The 21,778-nt window shown below is 45.4% G+C and overlaps 1 protein-coding gene across 4 annotated transcripts; it reads right to left on the reverse strand.

Annotated features, from left to right (window-relative positions):
* Positions 1 to 389: 389 nt before the first annotated feature.
* LOC138662350 (catechol O-methyltransferase A-like) lies at positions 390 to 20,246 on the reverse strand. 4 transcript variants are annotated; one of them, XM_069747862.1, is made up of 7 exons: positions 20,112 to 20,246; positions 18,855 to 18,976; positions 17,618 to 17,935; positions 10,271 to 10,464; positions 9,890 to 10,141; positions 3,473 to 3,604; positions 390 to 1,011 (listed from the first exon to the last, which is right to left on the reverse strand). In XM_069747862.1, exons 3-7 carry the CDS (start codon positions 17,889 to 17,891, stop codon positions 832 to 834), a joined length of 1,032 nt encoding a protein of 343 aa, XP_069603963.1. In that variant the 5' UTR covers positions 17,892 to 17,935; positions 18,855 to 18,976; positions 20,112 to 20,246; the 3' UTR covers positions 390 to 831. The 4 variants fall into 4 exon arrangements, with proteins under 4 accessions (XP_069603963.1, XP_069603962.1, XP_069603965.1 ...); XM_069747861.1 differs by lacking the exon at positions 20,112 to 20,246 and adding an exon at positions 19,711 to 19,731; XM_069747864.1 differs by lacking the exon at positions 9,890 to 10,141 and having other exon boundaries at positions 20,112 to 20,239.
* Between the last annotated feature and the right edge of the window lie 1,532 nt (positions 20,247 to 21,778).

The following is a 21,778-nucleotide window of genomic DNA, read 5'->3' on the forward strand; positions in this document are numbered from 1 at the left end:
ATGTTTTCTTTATCAGAGGGTAATTTCTATTTCCAGCATTCTGGCAGCATTATAGGAGCTGGATTGTCTTTTCCCTCACTTCACAGTATGCTCTGCACATGCTATTGTCCAATGGCTTGGGTGCCCTGAACTGAAGGCCAACCTTTCCTTTACACCTGTATACATTGTGTCCAATGAGCAGGAGGAAAAACTGAACTCCGCCCTCACTTCTGCATGAAAAGCCCCACCCCCACTTCGTGTGCAGCATCAAAGTCCCACCCCCACTTCCTGTGCAGCTTCAAAGCCCCACCCCACTTCCTCTATTCCAAGTCTTTCTGCTATTAGAGACGGATTTCACTTGACAACAGGCAGTGGACAGCAAGTCAGACAGCAGGAGGAACACCTAGTAGTGGATTTTGAGAAAGATTTTATAGGGGTAATACAACATGTAAGCAATCTGCATATTGTCTATTTATCACACTATAAAGTCTGACCGTAGAGGAACCATTTAACAGAAAACACTACATTTTAATTTTTGTCTTTTAGATGTAAGTGTTCTTATATTATCCATGTAATTATTTCCAGGGAGCCGAGCAGCTGAGCGACGTTGGACATTTCTATTTGCAGCCATTATTTGATGGTAAATCATTAGATGGCGGAGAACAGATTTGACCTGACCCATCAAACGGTGATACCACGATGACGTCACCTGGCGCCAGCGCAATCTACTCTATACATTGAGGGGCGCAGGAAAATGGGAACTTGATGCCCACCAGCCTCTGCCTGTACGCCTAGGCCACCAGTCTGGGCCGGAGGAGCCAAGCTCGTTGTAGTGTAATGCATGGATTGGCATCACCCCAAGAAGACGGATTTCTCCACGCCATCCTCCACCTGCAGGTACTCCAGCTGTGATGGGAAATACTGGCTCCGGTAGCGAGGGCTGTTCCTCACATACTCCAGATAATCAGGGGCTCCAGGACAAGTCACGTTATCGGCCAGGAGAACAGAGCCGGATTTTAACAATCCGCATTCCTGAGGAAGAGAATGGAAGGTTACGACATTGGTGAAGAGGTCATGCCAGGGGCAAGGGGAGCAAGAAGGTACAACACGCAGATGGCGGAGCAGGCAAGCAAAAGTAAGGCTGCAGCAAGCATTCAATGATGCAGGACGTATGGGGCGATGAGTACGTAGGAGCCGAATCTGAGGTAGATGCTTTTGTTTCACTGCAAAGTTGACTTTTTTTTTTTTTTTATCCCTAGTGCATCACATGAAGATAGAGAAAATGGCGTAAGTCATCCTGGCGCCTCCCACCACGTGACAAGAGAACAATTTGGAAAAATGTGTGGTGTCATTTTTATCTGGGATTTCCCATTTATACTGCCACTGATCCTCAGGTGAATCAGACCCGTATTTGCAGGATAAAGAAGTGTCCTGCGGTTTGTGGGCGATTTTTATACAAAATTTGTAAAGTAAATTCAGTGGTGTGGTGGTGGCAGGTCACACGACGGCTAGGGGGTCCGAAGCAGAACGGTCCCACTCACTGCCGGGCGCGACCTTTCTCCCAGCATTCGCCATGGCCATGGTCTGGAGGACTTGTTTGGCTTGGTACCCAGCGGGGGGCAGCCATTTTACACAACAGATACCTGCCAGTAACTGTTACACCTGGGGTTAGTTGTGGTCGCAGCAGTGTAACGCTTTACATGGTATAGTGGACAGTGACTTTGGCATCTAACTGGTTAAATGGGGGCCTCATGTATCTCCCATTAGGCTACGACGCGCTTTCCATAATTGGATAGGTTATTAAATGGCAGCTGGAAATCCATAGGAGGGAGTAATGTCAGACCTTGGCTCTGGGTCAGGGCCGGCGTCAGCAACCGGGCAAGTGCCGGGTCCCTGAGCAGGCAGGAGGCCCACTCGCCGTCGGGGACACTGGTGTTATGGGAGATTGGTGCCGGCCCCCGCGAGTGGACATCCCCCCCCGCCTGCTCCGGGTCCCGGCACTTGCGATACTTACCTCTCCCGGTTCCATCGCTGCAGCGTCTTCCATCCTCTGACTGTGACGTTCAGGTCAGAGGGCGCGATGACATCACCAGTGCGCGCCCTCTGCCTGAGCAGTCACAGCACAGAGAGCAGGAAGACGCCGACACTGAGGAGTGCAGAGCAGAGCAGCGACAAGAAACGAGAGGTGAGTATTTTTTTTTTTTAATGTTTGGAGCAATATATGGGGACCATCAGAAGGGGTCCATATATGGAGCATTATATGGGGCCAATTCTATATGGAGTATCTTATGGGGCCAATTCTATAGGGAGCATCTTATGGGGCCAATTCTATAGGGAGCATCTTATGGGGCCAATTCTATAGGGAGCATCTTATGGGGCCAATTACATATGGAGCAGTACATGGGGCCAATAATATATGAATCATCTTATGGGACTAATTATGTATGGAGCATTTTATATGGCCAATTATATATGGAGCATTATATGGGGCCCATTATACATGGAGCATCTTATGGGGCCAATTATTTTTGGAGCATTATATGGGACCCATTCTGTAAGGAGTATTATATGGGGCCAATTCTGTATGGAGCAATATATGGGACTCAGTATACTGTATGGGGCCAATCATATACTGTATGGAGTATTATATGAGGCCCATTATATATGGAGCAATAGATGGGGCCCATCATATACTGTATGGAGAATTATATGTAGCTCACTATACTGTATGGAGCATTATATGGGGTCAATTCTGTATGGAGCAATATATGCTGCTCATTCTGTATGGAGTAATCTGTGGTGCCCATTATACTGTATGGAGCATTATATGGGGCTCATTATTCTGCATGGAGTACTACGTGCTGCCAATTATACTGTGTGAAGCACTATATGGGGCCATTTTAGTGTATGGGGCAATATATGGGGCTCATTATTCTGTTTGGAGCAATATATGGGGCTCATTATTCTGTATAGAGGACTACGTGCTGCCAATTATACTGTGTGAAGCACTATATGGGGCCATTATAGTGTATGCGGCAATATATGGGGCCATTATTCTGTATAGAGGATTATACTGTCCGGTTTCTGAGCTAATGTAAAATGTACAATAGATATCACTCATGTAATGTAAGAAGTGAAATCTTTGGCATTGTACTATACCTATATTTCTCTGCCGTATCTGTGCATTATGAATTGTGGTATGTGTTACAGGGGCCCACCGGGACTCTTTCGCCCAGGGCCCATGAAAACCTGGAGCCGGCCCTGCTCTGGGTCCCCCAGATTTCTATGTGTACCCCTCATCTGGGTGCGATCCTTTAAACTATGCACCCGTGTGAGCACCTGTGATTCAGTGTTTTCATTCACTGACAGCAAAAAAAGATCTTGAAATATGAAGAAGTAATAATTGTGCTGCGTTTCCTAAATGAAATGCGGAGCTAGTCACCAGCCCTGTGTGACTGGTGTTTCCGGGGGGTGGACACGGCCGTGCACTCACCTCCAGCAGTCTGGTGTCGGGGAGGTAGCTGACTTTCCAGTGGTCTATGAACACAAGGTCAAACTTGTCAATATCCAGTTTCTTTTTCAGTTGTGGAATCAGGACAGAGCTGGATCCCAGCAACAGCTCCACCTAGAGGAGAAAAAGTATCACTACACAAGTCCCAGGTCTATCTGGTCTTAGAAAAGCTGGGTAGAAAACAATACAGGAGAAAATTCCCAGACTCCTACAGCAGACGTGCCATTCAGAACTCTGGGAAAGCTGTATAATTATTATAGTCACCAGTAGAGCTCAATAATTGGATTGTAATCTGCTATCTACTATCTACCGGGGCAGAAGTGGCCCTGCACCCCCTATCTTACACTCCTGCTTCAGATAAATGAGAGACACCAATTACCCTCTCCAGATAACATTTCTTCGATAAGACTTGCATTTATTTATGAACAAAAAAAACGAAAATTTGGGGCAAAAATGTTAAAAATTTTGCAATTTTCAACATTTTAATTTATGGGCCCTTAAATCAGAGAGTCGTGTCACACAAAATAGTTAATAAATAACATTTCCCACATGTCTACTTTACATCAGCACCAAGTTGGAAACATAATTTTGTTAGGAAGTTATAAGGGTTAAAAGTTGACCAGCAATTTCTCATTTTTCCAACAAAATTTACAAAACCGTTTTTTTTTAGGGACCACCTCACATTTGAAGTGAATGAGGGGTGTACATGACAGAAAATACCCAAAAGTGACACCATTCTAAAAACTGCACCCCTCAAGGTGAGCAAAAACCACATTCAAGAACTTTATTAACCCTTTAGTTGCTTCACGAGAGGAAAAAAATTAACATTTAACTTTTTTCACAAAAAAATTACTTTAGACCCAAACTTTTTTATATTTTCACAAGGGCATCAGGTGAAAATGGACCACAAAATTTGTTGTGTAATTTCTCCTGAGTACACCGATACCCCATATGTGGGGGAAAACCACTGCTTGGGCGCATGGCAGGGCTCAGAAGGGAGGGAGCGCCGTTTGACTTCTTGAATGCAAAATTGTCTGGAATCGAGATCGGACGCCATGTCGTGTTTGGAGACCCCCTGATGTATGTAAACAGTGGAAACCCCCCCCAATTCTAACTCCAACCCTAACAACCCTAACTGCAAAGTATGGAAAAAAAAATAAATTGTATTTTATTATTTCTTTTCTAAATAAGGGGGTGAGGGGGGTTTGATTTACTATTTTTTATATTGATCACTTTCATAGGGTCTATCACAGTGATCCAAATGAACCACTAGAAAAAAAAATTCTATTGTTGCCTGGCGCCGGCCGGCAGATCTCGGCCATTTTCTTCCAGGACGGCGCAGGAGGATTTGGGGATGGTGGAGGTACGGGGGAGGGGGGGGGGGGGGCTCAGGGGACCCCATTTTTCTCGACTCTGGTATGCTAGATCACATCAGAGGAGAGAGAATTGAATGAAAAATCAAGCTTTTTTTTTGTTGTGATCGCCATTACGCAGTGAATAACGGCGATCACATGACTGGGGACGGTAAAAACTGACCCGAATCATGTTTTACGGGGTCTCAGCTATCCCCGATAGCAGAGACCCCAGAGATTTTCCTACACCGGGGGGCGCTATAACCTTATTTCTCAGCGCTGTTAAAAAGTGGCGCTGAGGAATAAGTACCCTTAGCTGCTGCAGTTAAAAGGCGTATTGGCGGTCGTTAAGGGGTTAAACTGTCTCTCCCGCAACAGGAATGGCAGCTAAAACTGAAGGCTCTGATCCTGATAAAGGAGAAGATGTGGATTGGTATGATGTATTCCCTGAGCCCGCCACACTTGCTGAGCCCATCAGATCTCCATGATCTGGTAAGAGATCTGTCATTATCTAAAGAAAAATCAGAATGGCTAATTAGCTTCTGGACTTCGGGAATGGAATCTGCTACAACGAGGCAGCGCAGCGTCACATACTATGCACTGGAAAGCGATGGGTGTCTCTGCACTGGTGTACATGGTCTTATGGTGGAGTTAGATGGTGCACGTGTTCCCGATGAATGGAGGCCATTCATAGACTCTCGCTAAACGAGTCTGACAGCTGTCTGGTTGCACAATGGGAACGAAAAACCATCTGTTCCGTTGGCTGATGTGGTTACAGTGAAGGAGACCCGCGCTTCTATGGAGAGAACTATGAGAATGATCAAATACTCAGAACATCAATGGAACATTGGTGTTAACCTGAAAGTGGCAGCAGTGCTGCTCGGCCTACAGTCACGGGACACCAAGGATGATGACAGCAATCATTACACAAAGTGTACAAATCGCTGGTCCGTCCACTTCAGGGTCATCCTCCAACACTTCACACTAAACTTGGTTTAATAAAATATTTTGTAGTTGCAAATGATCACGATGGAAAAAAGGTTCCAGTATTTCAAGAAGTTCAGAACACTGAAAATGGAGGCTAAAATAAAGGCCGGAATGGTTATTGGCCCCGAAATCAAGAAACAAATGCACAATGACACATTCTGAACAGAACGGACCCCTCTGGAACTCACAGCCAGAACTTTCCTGTAAGCTGTGCTGAACTAGTAGACAACAAGCTGGTCATTGAAAATACGTTCCTGACATTCCCATCATGACTTTTTTCCACCCAGTGCAGGACACGTAATTGACGAACATGGAGAGAGAGGTTCCAAAAAGAGATTTCAACAATGGAGAACAGATATCAATGCTGCTGGAATCCCACAAAGATGGCAGACATGACCGATCACAAGGGTAAAAGCTGATGCCTGAAGCACTAACAGTACTGGGCCTTGCTCAAGTCAGACATTTAAACTAGAATTCGAGACTTTATGAAATTTTGCTATTCCATTTTCATATACTGTTTACTATGACAAATTTGATATAATTCAGGTAAATGTTGGAGTAAAATCCGTCTTCTACAAAATGATTCAACCCTTTCCAAGTGCTTAATTCATTTGGGAAATGTACGCATTACAAGATTTCCTATCGTGTTACAACAATTCTGACTTCGGATTTGGATCATGCACACTCGATTGGTTCTTGCCCGGTAGCAGATGAAAGATTATACTGTTCCGAGGCTCTGCTGTCACATCGATGAGATCCTTCTTCCCTTCTTAGGTTTGACTTCACTGGAGATCCACCATGATAAACGCTCATTTACCTGACGCCTTTCATACAGGTCTGATCCCTGTGCAATGAAACTCACTTATCGTTCTTGCTGGTTGTTCGCTCCATGTAAAACCTTGCAGGCATCGTTGCTTTTGATGTCACACATGACGACCAAATAAAGTTCTGGACTTCTAGCTCCGACCAGCGATGGCACAGCGGGATCCAGATCCCTGCTGCGTGTCAAACACAACAAGATCGCTATCCAGGACGCTGCAACGTCACGGATCGTTGTTGTTCTCGTTGCAAGGTTGCTGAGTGTGACGGTACCTTTACACTTCTACAGAGGGCCGGTCTTCCCTGGACATGGCATAATGGGGACGGGCACAGATAATGGAGGAGGGCATAGCCGGATACTCTCATAGGAACCAAGCATTGACTTGTAAATTGTTATCAGGCCCCATGGGGGGAGGTGGTGATGACAGTCCTGTTATCAGGCCTCATGGGGGGGAAGGTGGTGACGACAGTCCTGTTATCAGGCCCCATGGGGGGGAGGTGGTGACGACAGTCCTGTTATCAGGCCCCATAGGGGGAAGGTGGTGACGACATTCCTGTTATCAGGCCCCATGGGGGGAAGGTGGTGACGACAGTCCTGTTATCGGGCCCCATAGGGGGGAGGTGGTGATGACAGTCCTGTTATCAGGCCTCATGGAGCGGAGGTAGTGACGACAGTCCTGTTATCAGGCCCCATGTGGGGGGACGTGGTGACGACAGTCCTGTTATCAGGCCCCATGGGGGAGGAGGTGATGACGACAGTCCTGTTTATCAGGCCCCACGGGGGAGGAGGTGATGACGACAGTCCTGTCATCAGGCCCCACGGGGGGGGGGGGGGGGGGGGGGAGGTGGTGACGACATTCCTGTTATCAGGCCCCATGGGGGGAAGGTGGTGACGACAGTCCTGTTATCGGGCCCCATAGGGGGGAGGTGGTGATGACAGTCCTGTTATCAGGCCTCATGGAGCGGAGGTAGTGACGACAGTCCTGTTATCAGGCCCCATGTGGGGGGACGTGGTGACGACAGTCCTGTTATCAGGCCCCATGGGGGAGGAGGTGATGACGACAGTCCTGTTTATCAGGCCCCACGGGGGAGGAGGTGATGACGACAGTCCTGTCATCAGGCCCCACGGGGGGGGGGGGGGGGGGGGTTAGGTGGTGACGACATTCCTGTTATCAGGCCCCATGGGGGGAAGGTGGTGACGACAGTCCTGTTATCGGGCCCCATAGGGGGGAGGTGGTGATGACAGTCCTGTTATCAGGCCTCATGGAGCGGAGGTAGTGACGACAGTCCTGTTATCAGGCCCCATGTGGGGGGACGTGGTGACGACAGTCCTGTTATCAGGCCCCATGGGGGAGGAGGTGATGACGACAGTCCTGTTTATCAGGCCCCACGGGGGAGGAGGTGATGACGACAGTCCTGTCATCAGGCCCCACGGGGGGGGGTGGGGGGGGGAGGTGGTGACGACATTCCTGTTATCAGGCCCCATGGGGGAAGGTGGTGACGACAGTCCTGTTATCGGGCCCCATAGGGGGGAGGTGGTGATGACAGTCCTGTTATCAGGCCTCATGGAGCGGAGGTAGTGACGACAGTCCTGTTATCAGGCCCCATGTGGGGGGACGTGGTGACGACAGTCCTGTTATCAGGCCCCATGGGGGAGGAGGTGATGACGACAGTCCTGTTTATCAGGCCCCACGGGGGAGGAGGTGATGACGACAGTCCTGTCATCAGGCCCCACGGGGGGGGGGGGGGGGGAGGTGGTGACGACAGTCCTGTTATCGGGCCCCATAGGGGGGAGGTGGTGACGACAGTCCTGTTATCAGGCCCCATGGGGGAGGAGGTGATGACGACAGTCCTGTTTATCAGGCCCCATGGGGGGAAGGTTTTGACGACAGTCCTGTTATCAGGCCCCATGGGTGAGGAGGTGGTGACGACAGTCCTGTTTATCAGGCCCCACGGGGGAGGGGAGCTGGTGACGACATTCCTGTTATCAGGCCCCATGGGGGGGGGGAGGTGGTGACGACAGTCCTGTTATCAGGCCCCATGGGGGGAAGGTGGTGACGGCAGTCCTGTTATCAGGCCCCATGGGGGGGAGGTAGTGACAGCAGTCCTGTTATCAGGCCCCATGGGGGGAGAAGGTGGTGACGACAGTCCTGTTATCAGGCCCCATGGGAAGGGGGGAGGTAGTGATGACAGTCCTGTTATCAGGCCCCGTGGAAGAAGGGGAGGTAGTGACATGTTCTCTTTAGAGCCTCTGCAATAGAAGTGTACCCAGGTGGTAAAGCGCCAAACTTCATAAAATGTTATTTCCAATCTTGTGGGGGTATTATTTTGGATGCCTATGGTCAGGAACTGCTGACACCTATGGAGGCATTCATGGCTGGCGCTTTTATAGGGGCATTGTTTTGGGTGTGTCTTTTTTTTATTCTTGGGAAGATTGTGCAATGTGGTCATTCATGGATGGCATTGTTTTGGGTGAAACTCCTATACGATACTGTTATGAAGGCATACATGTCGGGCACTAGTATAGGTGTGCGACTTGGGTGCCTATGGTCAGTATCTAGTGACACTTGAGGCATTCATGGCTGGCATTCTTCATCTGGCTCCTATGTATATGGAGCACTGTTTTGGATGCCACTCCTATGATGATAATGTTATGGAGACATTTATGGCTGGCATATTATTGAGGGAAAAAACACCATAAGAGGAAAAAACCTCCACTATTCTTGACAAAAAAACAGTATACAGGCAGAGATGCTTACCTGTCCAAGGCAACAATTACACTAACCAAAGTGCAGCGGACCCAAGTTAAGATGGCGGATGACAGATACACTGGTGCAATAATACCGATAATGCAGCCAGCCTACTATCAGGATTTGGCTGCTTGGCACACCTGTGCAAAATGATCTGTATGTGGCATGTTCACGCAGAGGTGCAGAGCATATAGCTCAAAGCCTATTAATGACGCCATATAGCGGGCCAGCCATTGCTGTAATGCATCCTGTGTGAACAGAGGCCACAGTTTACAGAGCCTTGGACAGGTAAGCATATTATTGAGGGCAATTGTAGTTGGTCCTGAAATAGGAACCAAAGACAAAGGTGGGACCTGCACAAAATGGTCTGACTTAATCCAAAATCCATCTCCTGTAACACCATTAAATCAATCCGGGCTGATCTCATTTGCTCCAACACACTCCCAAGCAATAACACCAGCTTGTAAATCCTACAGGGCTCGGGATCTCACCTTGCACGTCGGTCCTGCTGGCCGCTTCTCTGCAGATTTATCCTGGGCAGAAAGCGAGGAAGAAATCGGGGGGGATTGAGGGCAACGAGAAAACAGCTGAAGTGGCAGCTGCAGACACTGTAGTGTGGTATAGAGAAGGGCCTCTTGGAGACGCCACTTACACTGCCGGCAAGTGGACTGCATGGCATTCTGCTCTGCCTGACAGCAAGAGGGAGGAGTGGGAGGTAAAGGGACATCGGATATAGGGGGCAGCTACAGGTGGCAGGAATGGAAAAATTAGGTGCAGTGCATGACAGAAAAGAAGACAGAAAGATGAATAAGACATGATGATATGGAAAATCTGCTGCCCAATATCCTGGGTACAATGCCACCACTCCCCACCTGTGCATCCAGACCTGCATGCTGAAACAGCTCCTTAGCCACCTGGGCATAGTGAGAGTTCATTTCTATAGTAATAAGTCGTGCACCAGGGGGAAGCAGACGGGCAATCCTCATGGTTGAATATCCACAGTATGTGCCAAGCTCCAGTACGTAACGAGGGCGAGTCTCCAATACCACCGCATCAAGGATCTCACCTGGAAAAAGAATATGAAAAAGAGGGGACACGGAATGGTTTACAATTACTTTATCTGAGGAGTGATAACTGCAATGCCAGAGTAAATAGTACATTCTTATAGATTTCAATTTATTTAAGTATTATTAATATATTTCAGGATATAGTTTCCATCAGTGTCACCCTCACTGAGGTACTTCCCCAATGTACAAGAATATAACTACTATAATACTTCCCCAATGTACAAGAATATAACTACTATAATACTGCTCCTGTGTACAAGAATATAGCTACTATAATTCTGCCCCTATGTATAAGAATATAAACTACTATAATACTGCCCCTATGTACAGGAATATAACTACTATAATACTGCCCCCTATGTACAGGAATATAACTACTATAATACTGCCCTTATGTACAAGAATATAACTACTATAATACTGCCCCCTATGAACAAGAATATAACTACTATAATACTGCCCCATGTACAAGAATATAACTACTATAATACTGCCCCTATGTATAAAAATATAACTACTATAATACTGCCCCTATGTACAAGAATATGACTACTATAATACTGTCCCCTATATACACGAATATAACTACTATACTACTGCCTCCTTTCTACAAGAATATAGCTACTAGAATACTGCCCCTATGTACAAGAATATAACTACTATAATACTGCTCCTATGTACAAGAATATAACTACTATAATACTGCTCCTATGTACAATAATATAACTACTATAATACTGCCCCCTATGTACAAGAATATAACTACTATAATACTGTCCCCTATATACACGAATATAACTACTATACTACTGCCCCCTTTGTACAAGAATATAACTACTATAATACTGCCCCTATGTACAAGAATATAACTACTATAATACTGCTCTTGTATACAAGAATATAACTACTATACTACTGCCCCATATGTACAAGAATATAACTACTATACTACTGCCCCATATGTACAAGAATATAACTACTATACTACTGCCCCTATGTACAAGAATATAACTACTATAATACTGCTCCTATGTACAAGAATATAGCTACTATAATACTGATCCTATGTACAAGAATATAACTACTATAATACTGCCCCTATGTACAAGAATATAACTACTATAATACTACCCCTATGTACAGGAATATAACTACTATAATACTGCCCCGTATGTACAAGAATATAACTACTATACTACTGCCCCTATGTATAAGAATATAACTACTATAATACTGTCCCCTATGTAAAAGAATATAACTACTATAATACTGCCCCTATGTACAAGAATATAACTACTATAATACTGCTCCTATATACAAGAATATAACTACTATAATACTGCCCCCTATGTACAAGAATATAACTACTATAATACTGCCCCATGTACAAGAATATAACTACTATAATACTGCTCCTATGTACAAGAATATAACTACTATAATACTGCTCCTATGTACAAGAATATAGCTACTATAATACTGCTCCTATGTACAAGAATATAACTACTATAATACTGGAAAAGAAAAAGCAACGAAGATCAGCTCACCTCCTCTCAGGCCCAGCGCACGGATCATGCAGTGCAGCAAGTAGTTTGAAGAAAAAGCAGAAGTCCAGCGCGGGTGATGTCCATAAAAAATACCTTTTATTCCATATTCGTTAAAAGCACATAAATCCAAAGTCCATCTTCATATCCATAGACACAAAAACGGGTGATTCATACCAGTGACAGTCACAGGCTTAAAGTGCATTAAAATCATACGCGTTTCAACGGTCGTGCCGCCTTACTCATTGTGATAAAAATAAAATGAAAGAGGGCTGCCATATAGGACTAGGCCCATTAGGTTACACCCCCTGATCTTGCAGACAACAGAAACAGGGCAACACCTACCTCTTTAAAAGTATACTCATCTCTGAAACAATATGATGAATGGATGAAATCTATTAAATTAAATCTCAGCAAACTGGAGGAATATATTACCCAAACTAAAAAAAGGAAATTTGAACGGGACCATCAGGACTATATTCGTAATGAGGTATATGACTGGCATGAAAAAAGACGTGCACCATATAAATCACCTAGTTCAATCTTGAGAGGGAGTAATAGAAATGGACAGAGGAATTACCAACAAAGAAGGGTTAACTTCTCTGATACGGACGTCTCTCATGAAAATTCAGACGATTACACCTCTAGAAATGCGTCTGATTCCTCCTATGAAAGACAACGATTTACCCCTCATCGTGACCAAAGATTTGGGAAAGACGCCCCAACTCAAGCGCCTCCAAAAAACGGGCGAGACGCAGGAGAAGGGGTGGCAGGAAGCATAACAACAAGAAGATATCCACAGAGGCGAAAGAAGATGAGAAAAATGTGGTAATTAACTTGTCCAGCTATGTAATTAGTGAGACCCAAATGGACATTCTATCTAAAGGTCTCACCTTCTCCCCTACAAATGAATTTGATATGTACAGAACATTACTAGATGTAAATAAATTTGTTCGAAATTTGACTTTAAAATGCCACTTTTTCAAGGAAAAATCTGACCAGGACACTATACAGAACCTGACCACACAGAGTGACCAGACCACACTGGGTGAAATAGGGACTTTCCAGGAACTTTGCTCCATTAGTGACCTGAGGACCCTTGAGAGTGAATCTATAGAATCCACCAAAAACCTAAACTCTGGTTATAAATCAAAAAAACCCTATTTTTACCCTGTCAATTCAAGACCTAACATCTTGGATTCATTCCAGGAATGCATAGAGGAGGACCTGATAGAACTCAAGAAAAAATCCTCATGTAACCATAACAGACCCAATCTGAGTAAACTAGAAAGGAAAGCTCTGGAGGAGATCAGAGGCAACCAGGATCTCATGGTCAGAAGAGCTGACAAGGGAGGAGCTGTGGTCCTACTGAATGCAGGTCTACATGTCCAGCAGAACATGGTGATGCTGAATAACAGCAACACGTATAGGAGACTACAGCATGATCCCACTGAACTATTCCAGAAAAAACTAAAACATCTGCTTTCTGAGGGTTTTGCTATAGGGGCACTGGATAAAAAACTGTCTGAGGATTTATTTGTGGAACACCCTATAATCCCCATCTTCCATTCCCTGCCTAAGATCCACAAGGAAGTCTTCCCTCCTACATTCAGACCCATAGTAGCAGGGATTGGAAGCATGGGTGAAAACCTCAGTACCTGGGTGGATATGTATCTGCAACCACTGATTTCTAGACTACCAGGCTATATAAAAGATACAAAGCATTTGATTTCCTCCCTGGATAAGACGGAATGGTCTGGAGACTGTATCTTCATCTCCTGTGACGTGGAGGCCTTGTATCCCTCCCTGATGCATGACCTGACTATCTCCATCCTGAGGAGACATCTCCAGGACTACAGTGACTACACTCCGGCTATACAGGAATTTTTGATTTCCTCTGTGGACTTTCTCCTCAAACATAACTTTTTTTCCTTTAATAAAGAGTTTTTTTTGCAGGTTTGCGGAGCCCCGATGGGCGCAGGGTTCTCGCCATCTATCGCTAACCTGTATATGGCAGCCTGGGAGAGCTTGTTCATGTTTTCACATGTTAACCCCTTCTCCCCCTATATTAGGTGGCTGGGGCGCTATCTGGACGACCTGCTCCTCATATGGGAGGGACCTGCGGACTTGATATCTGAACTTATCAAATATATGAATGATAATGAAATTAATTTGAAATTCACCTATACAATTGGTGGTAGAAACATTAATTTTTTAGATGTTACTTTAGATCTAAATTCAGATTCAATCATCACAATCTCCCCTTTCAGGAAAAATACCGCGACTAATTCCATATTACATGCCAAATCATGTCATCCGAGACATGTAATAAAAAACATACCTGTGGGGGAACTCTACAGGTTTAAGAGGAACAGTACCACCAAGGAAGTGTATGACCGGAGTAAGAGGGAGGTGAGGGGCAGGCTGGCTCATAGGGGCTATCCCAGCTGGATGCTGCAGAGGGCTGAGAGCATTGTGGAGGATATAGATCGGGAGACTATGCTGAGTAAAACGAGCAGTAACCGTGTGTCCAGTGAGGAGCACATCACCTTCACCACTACATACAGCCCTCAGTTCAAAGAGATTACTGATATTATCAGAAAAAGAATCCCTATGCTGAGCCAGGATAAAAAGCTGAACCAAATCCTGTCCAAACCAGTGCGCTATATCGCTAAAAAAGCCCCTAGTCTGAACAACATCTTATCCCCCAGCCTCTTTGTTAGTGAAGACAAAAGGTTAAAAGAGAAAGAAAACTGGCTCAGTACTAAAGGCACATACAAGTGTGGGCACAATATCTGCACCTGCTGTAAATATATGGTGAACAGTAAAGGCCCCTTCACATTAAGCAACGCTGCAGCGATACCGACAACGATCCGGATCGCTGCAGCGTCGCTGTTTGGTCGCTGGAGAGCTGTCACACAGACAGCTCTCCAGCGACCAACGATCCCGAAGTCCCCGGGTAACCAGGGTAAACATCGGGTAACTAAGCGCAGGGCCGCGCTTAGTAACCCGATGTTTACCCTGGTTACCATCCTAAAAGTAAAAAAAACAAACACTACATACTTACCTACCGCTGTCTGTCCTCGGCGCTCTGCTTCTCTGGTCTGACTGTGAGCGTCGGTCAGCCGGAAAGCAGAGCGGTGACGTCACCGCTCTGCTTTCCGGCTGACCGACGCTCACAGCCAGTACAGGAGGAGTGCAGAGCACAGCGCCGGGGACAGACAGCGGTAGGTAAGTATGTAGTGTTTGTTTTTTTTACTTTTAGGATGGTAACCAGGGTAAACATCGGGTTACTAAGCGCGGCCCTGCGCTTAGTTACCCGATGTTTACCCTGGTTACCAGTGAAGACATCGCTGGATCGGTGTCACACACGCCGATCCAGCGATGTCCACGGGAGAGCCAGCGACGAAACAAAGTTCTGGACTTTGTTCAGCGACCAACGATCTCCCAGCAGGGGCCTGATCGTTGGTCGCTGTCACACATAGCGATTTCCTTAACGATATCGTTGCTACGTCACCAGAAGCAACGATATCGTTAACGATATCGTTATGTGTGAAGGTACCTTAAGGAATTCCACTCATCTGTCACCAAAAAGACCTACAAAATTAACCACTACATTAACTGCAACACCTCCAATGTGGTGTATCTGATTAATTGCACCACCTGTGAGCAGCAATATGTGGGGTGCACAGGGGGTCCCCTGAAAGTGAGAATAAGGAGGCACCTGTCTGATGCAGTGAATAAAATCACCCATAAGAGCTCTGCTGCATCCAAACACTTCATCCATAAACACAATGGGGATGTCAGCTCATTGGAGGTCCGCGGGATTGAAAGGGTTAAAGCTCCATTCCGAGGGGGAGATATAAAAAGAAAAATAACCAACAGAGAGATATGGTGGATGTATCAACTTAAGTCCAGAGCCCCCCTAGGCATGAATATCCGGCAGGATCTTATGAATTATTATGAATGATAAGTTATAATTCTTGTATATATAACATCCATATAAAAGTCCATAGACTTTTTTTTTTTTCCCCCCTCTTTCTCCTGCCTTAAGCTTAGTATTTGTACATGCAAATTTCAGGCTAAACTCATTAACTACCTGTAGGTGTTGCCCTGTTTCTGTTGTCTGCAAGATCAGGGGGTGTAACCTAATGGGCCTAGTCCTATATGGCAGCCCTCTTTCATTTTATTTTTATCACAATGAGTAAGGCGGCACGACCGTTGAAACGCGTATGATTTTAATGCACTTTAAGCCTGTGACTGTCACTGGTATGAATCACCCGTTTTTGTGTCTATGGATATGAAGATGGACTTTGGATTTATGTGCTTTTAACGAATATGGAATAAAAGGTATTTTTTATGGACATCACCCGTGCTGGACTTCTGCTTTTTCTACTATAATACTGCCCCTATGTACAAGAATATAACTACTATACTACCCCTATGTACAGGAATATAACTACTATAATACTGCCCCGTATGTACAAGAATATAACTACTATACTACTGCCCCTATGTACAAGAATATAACTACTATAATACTGCCCCCTATGTACAAGAATATAACTACTATAATACTGCCCCTATGTACAAGAATATAACTACTATAATACTGCCCCTATGTACAAGAATATAACTACTATAATACTGCTCCTATGTACAAGAATATAGCTACTATAATACTGCCCCTATGTACAAGAATATAACTACTATACTACCCCTATGTACAGGAATATAACTACTATAATACTGCCCCGTATGTACAAGAATATAACTACTATACAACTGCTCCTATATACAAGACTATAACTACTATAATACTGCCCCCTATGTACAAGAATATAACTACTATAATACTGCCCCCTATGTACAAGAATATAACTACTATAATGCTACCCCTATGTACAAGAATATAACTACTATAATACTGCCCCTATGTACAAGAATATAACTACTATAATACTGCTCCTATATACAAGACTATAACTACTATAATACTGCCCCCTATGTACAAGAATATAACTACTATAATACTGCCCCCTATGTACAAGAATATAACTACTATAATACTGCCCCTATGTACAAGAATATAACTACTATAATACTGCCCCTATGTACAAGAATATAACTACTATAATACTGCCCCCTATGTACAAGAATATAACTACTATAATACTGCCCCCTATGTACAAGAATATAACTACTATAATACTGCCCCTATGTACAAGAATATAACTACTATAATACTGCCCCTATGTACAAGAATATAACTACTATAATACTGCTCCTATGTACAAGAATATAGCTACTATAATACTGCTCCTATGTACAAGAATATAACTACTATAATACTGCCCCTATGTACAAGAATATAACTACTATACTACCCCTATGTACAGGAATATAACTACTATAATACTGCCCCGTATGTACAAGAATATAACTACTATACAACTGCCCCTATGTATAAGAATATAACTACTATAATACTGCCCCCTATGTACAAGAATATAACTACTATAATACTGCCCCTATGTACAAGAATATAACTACTATAATACTGCCGTCAGCGTTCAGGACAGATAATTAAAAGGATAAAGTTACTTACCTTTCTTATCTCCAACATTCATGGCCCATTCCACCTTGGAGCAAAAGGAATCTATGGCAGAAATGACACTGAGGACATCTCCACACTTGGCACTGCGCTGTACATAGTGCAGGATCCGCATCGGCCGAGTGGTTCCAGATAGAAAGTCTCGTATTCGTTCCAGGTAGTTATCGTGCCACCAGAGCGCCCACTCACCATTGGTACGCACGCGCCAGACAACCATGAGGACGATGCACGCCAGCACGGCCAGGAGAGTCAGGACCGTAGTCACCATCACGTGACAAGTGTCAGGAACCAAGCACAGGACAAGACCCGAACCTGGATCAGGCACGAGACATCACACTGTCAGTATATGTCTTATCTTATCTCTCCTGTACTGATATTTTGCTACAATGTATCAGCACTAGTGATGAGCGAATATACTCTGTACTCGAGATTTCTCGAGCACGCTCGGGGGTCCTCCGAGTATTTTTTAGTGCTCGGAGATTTTGTTTTTCATGCCGCAGCTGAATGATTTACATCTGTTTGCCAGCATAAGAACATGCGGGGGTTGTCTGTATGCTAGGGAATCCCCACATGTACTTATGCTGGCTAACAGATGTAAATCATTCAGCTGCGGCAAGAAAAACAAAATCTCAGAGTACTAAAAAATACTCGGAGGACACCCGAGCGTGCTCGAGAAATCTCGAGTAACGAGTATATTCGCTCATCACTAATCAGCACAAGTAAATCATATTAAAAGGATTTCCTAGACCAGACAATTGTAGCAAACCTCCAGATGGGAGAAATCTTCAGTAAAACAAGCAGAGGTATTGAATCGGAGTACATAGGATTATATATACGGTACAGAACTTGTTCTTATCACACGGTATGTAATGTGGTGGGCTGTACCGCCACCACTGTGCAGCCGCAGCCATTTCCTATAGGAGGAGGGGTGACCTGACCGCAGAGGTTACAACATAGCCGGAAATCTTAGAATTTTTGCAAAAACTACTCCCCATAAAGGAATCATTGTGATCATGGGCCGCTGTGCCTCGCAGTATTCTTCTACCTCCATTGTCAGGCATTAGCCGCCATCCACAACAGGAGACTAAAGGAACATCATAAGAGAAGGAAGAGGAGTATGGAGGGACGAAGCAGACACCGGGGTCAGCTCCCAGCATAGGGACGTTACTATGGAGCACTACCTCTGCTTGCTGTCACTCCGCTCATGACACAATACAGGACAGTCACTTACTGAGAAATGTGGATTTTCCTGTCCTGGGAGTCTCCAGCGGAGTGCGATGTATATGATCTAACAGGAAGGAGGAGAAGTCCAGATCTTCACAGCCCGCCTTCCCTAAATTCCACAGCAGCCACCTAGAAGAAAGGAAATGTCAGAATTCATTCATCAGTGCCAGTAGGTTGGTGGCAGGAACTACAAGGCCCAGAATTCACTCCTTGGATTGTAGTTATGAGATCAATTCCAAAATAAGTTATAATTATCTCATAACTACGATCCTAGTCTGGCATCTGAGCCCCGGTGCTGATCTTAGGGGTAGAGCCATTTTCCTGTACAATGTGGGATTGATTGGAGAGGCCATTATCTCTACAGAATGCGGCAATCGCTTCGCACATGGGTCAGCAGCCTGCGGCACTCCGACTGTTGTCAAACTACAACTCCCAGCATGCCCTGATTCACAGCGGCTGGTGTGGTGCTGGTTTGAGGGTATGTGCACACCATGCGGATCCGCAGCAGTTTCCCATTACAATGTAAACCTATGGGAAACAAAAAACGCTGTGCACATGCTGCGGAAAAAAACGCGCGGAAACGCAGTGGTTTACATTCCACATCATGTCAATTCTTTCTGCGGATTCTGCAGCGGTTTTACAGCTGCCCCTATAGAAAACCGCAGTTGTAAAACCGCGGTAAATCCGAGATAAATCTGCAGCAAAAACGCAGCGTTTTTGCCCTGCAGATTTATCAAATCCACAGTGGACCAATATACGTGTGCACATAGCCTTAGACCCCTGACGGTGCACGTCACTACCCCACCTTCATCCAACTGCAATCTCTCAATGCTAGAGAACTACAACTCCCAGCATCCACTGACAGCATCTTATCTGTGCAGGATTCTTCTCATATATCTGTAGTCCACGTGGGCAGCGATCTGTGGCCTTTTTTTCATTGCAAAATTACGACTCTCACCAAACTTTGACTTGCTGTGAGTGATAGTTTTGCTAAATACGATGAAAAATAGATTTTCTGAATTGGTGTCGATTCGCCCAGCGATCGCCATAGTGCGTTGTGTCCGACACGTGACTCCATCATCTGCAACAAATCATGGGAATTTCACCGCTGACTTGCTGCGGGTTTAACCTCTTGTATTGCAAAGAGTGAAACCCAAACATGAAGTGGATTGTAAATCCGCAGGGCCGCTGTATTTCCGCTGCAGACTTTGCGTTTCCAGTATGCCAGAGCATTTCCCAGTACCAGTGACCAGATCCCACAAACCTTGTAGTCTTGCAGCGATTCCTCCACAGCCCTGATCTTCACCGCTTCCTTCATCACCGTGAAAGCTGAATAGAGAGGCGCGCGGCACGCTGTTCCCAGCAGCAGCCTGACAATGCCTCGTGTTCTGCAATAGTCAGGAGGTTCAGGGGCGGATTACACAGAAAGGCCAGGAGGAAGGAGACTCTGCAGATGCCACAATTCTGGACCATGAGATTTCTAATTAATGCAGACACTTAGGGCTCATACTCACTTGCGAGCAAAAAGGATGAGTGCAATACGATTAAGAAAAAAAAAAAAAATCTGATTGCACTCGGACCAATGTTATTCAATAGGTGACATCTCATCTGCGATTTTTTTCTCAGCCGAAATCGGACTGAGAAAAAAAATAAAAAAAATCACAGCATGCTACAAGTCAATGGGTGCGATTAAAAAAAACGCACAGAATACGGACCATCTGTTTTTTTGAAGATACCTTACCATTCTGTGGCATAGAACACTGTAAATGGTCCTGTAAATGATTGTATAAAAATCGTTGCAGAGAAAAATAAACGCATTGCATACAGATGTCCTACGGATTTAAAACGGAATTGAACTCGCATGACAATCGCATAGTTTGCATCCAATTTTTATGGTCCAGATTACGGACCTTTTTTTTCTAGCAAGTGGGTATGCGCCATAGGGTATGTGCACATGGAGCGCCCCCCCCTCCCCCTAGGGCTGTGGGGTACTCGGATCCGGGCCCTTCTGTTCTCAGTGGGGATGTCACGGTTGCGGACCCGGTCCGTGGCCCTCGGGAAGTCCGTTGATAATGTGGGGGAAAGGTGTTTAAAGGGATAGTGTTCGTGACGCCACCTGTGGTATTCGGTCAGGGGTCCGCTGGGGTGATGTTATGGCAGCTAGATGGTATACCTTCCCTCAGGTGAAGTATGTCCCCAGGGCTTCGCAGAGTGTAGATGATGGATAGTGTGAGGCACAGCGAAGAACGAGGACACAAGGGTGCAGTCTCTTTACCTTTACTGAAGGCTTCAGCATCCACAGTCCAGGGTAGGGACCACAGGTCAGGCAAATCCAGAGTCCCCTTATCCACGTGGAATTCAATAGCCTTCCCCTTGCGCACAGTAATACAGTAGGTCCCTACTTGCATAAGCTCCAATAAGGTCCTCACTGTTGTTGCTCCTCTCACTGTTCCCCGTGGTCGGATAGAACAAAACACGTATGACCGGTGACTTGAGACTTTGGTTAGGGACTTTAGAGACGCCCCGGCCTCTTTAAGGTTGCCACCTTGCCTCCTGTGTATAAAGGGCGGACAGGCAACTTGGAATCACCTGCCCTGCCAGTCTCTGAAGCAGGGCGTAAAGCACTTACTCCCTCGGTATTCCGGCTACCGGATTGCGCACCAGAAGGATACAGCTTCTTTCAGCCACTCTCCTCTCCGGTATCCACTTGTTGTTATGCCTTAGTTTCTCACTCACTGCAACACACTTTTCTTCTATATCTCTTTCTTAGGATGCTGCAGCACGTGGGGCAGGCGCAGCTCCGTGTACCCTCGTCCTCCTCAGACCGCAGTCTGGATCTGACTGGAGATCACTCCAGCCAGCTCGACCTGGATACCTTTCCATGTCGGTCCCCAGCCAGGAACTCTCTTTCCCTCCAACTACCAGTTTTAC

Source organism: Ranitomeya imitator, chromosome 2 (genome assembly GCF_032444005.1).
Source record: "Ranitomeya imitator isolate aRanImi1 chromosome 2, aRanImi1.pri, whole genome shotgun sequence".
NCBI classification, from domain to species: domain Eukaryota; kingdom Metazoa; phylum Chordata; class Amphibia; order Anura; family Dendrobatidae; genus Ranitomeya; species Ranitomeya imitator.

What these genes read in the sequence shown, in the direction of transcription:
- LOC138662350 (XM_069747861.1), bottom strand. An exon ending in AGGAAAATCCACATTTCTCA is followed by an intron (nt 17,936 to 18,854) that starts GTAAGTGACTGT and finishes TGCCTGATCCAG; the next exon opens with GTTCGGGTCTTGTCCTGTGC. An exon ending in ATGCAGGTCTGGATGCACAG is followed by an intron (nt 10,142 to 10,270) that starts GTGGGGAGTGGT and finishes TGCCACCTGTAG; the next exon opens with CTGCCCCCTATATCCGATGT.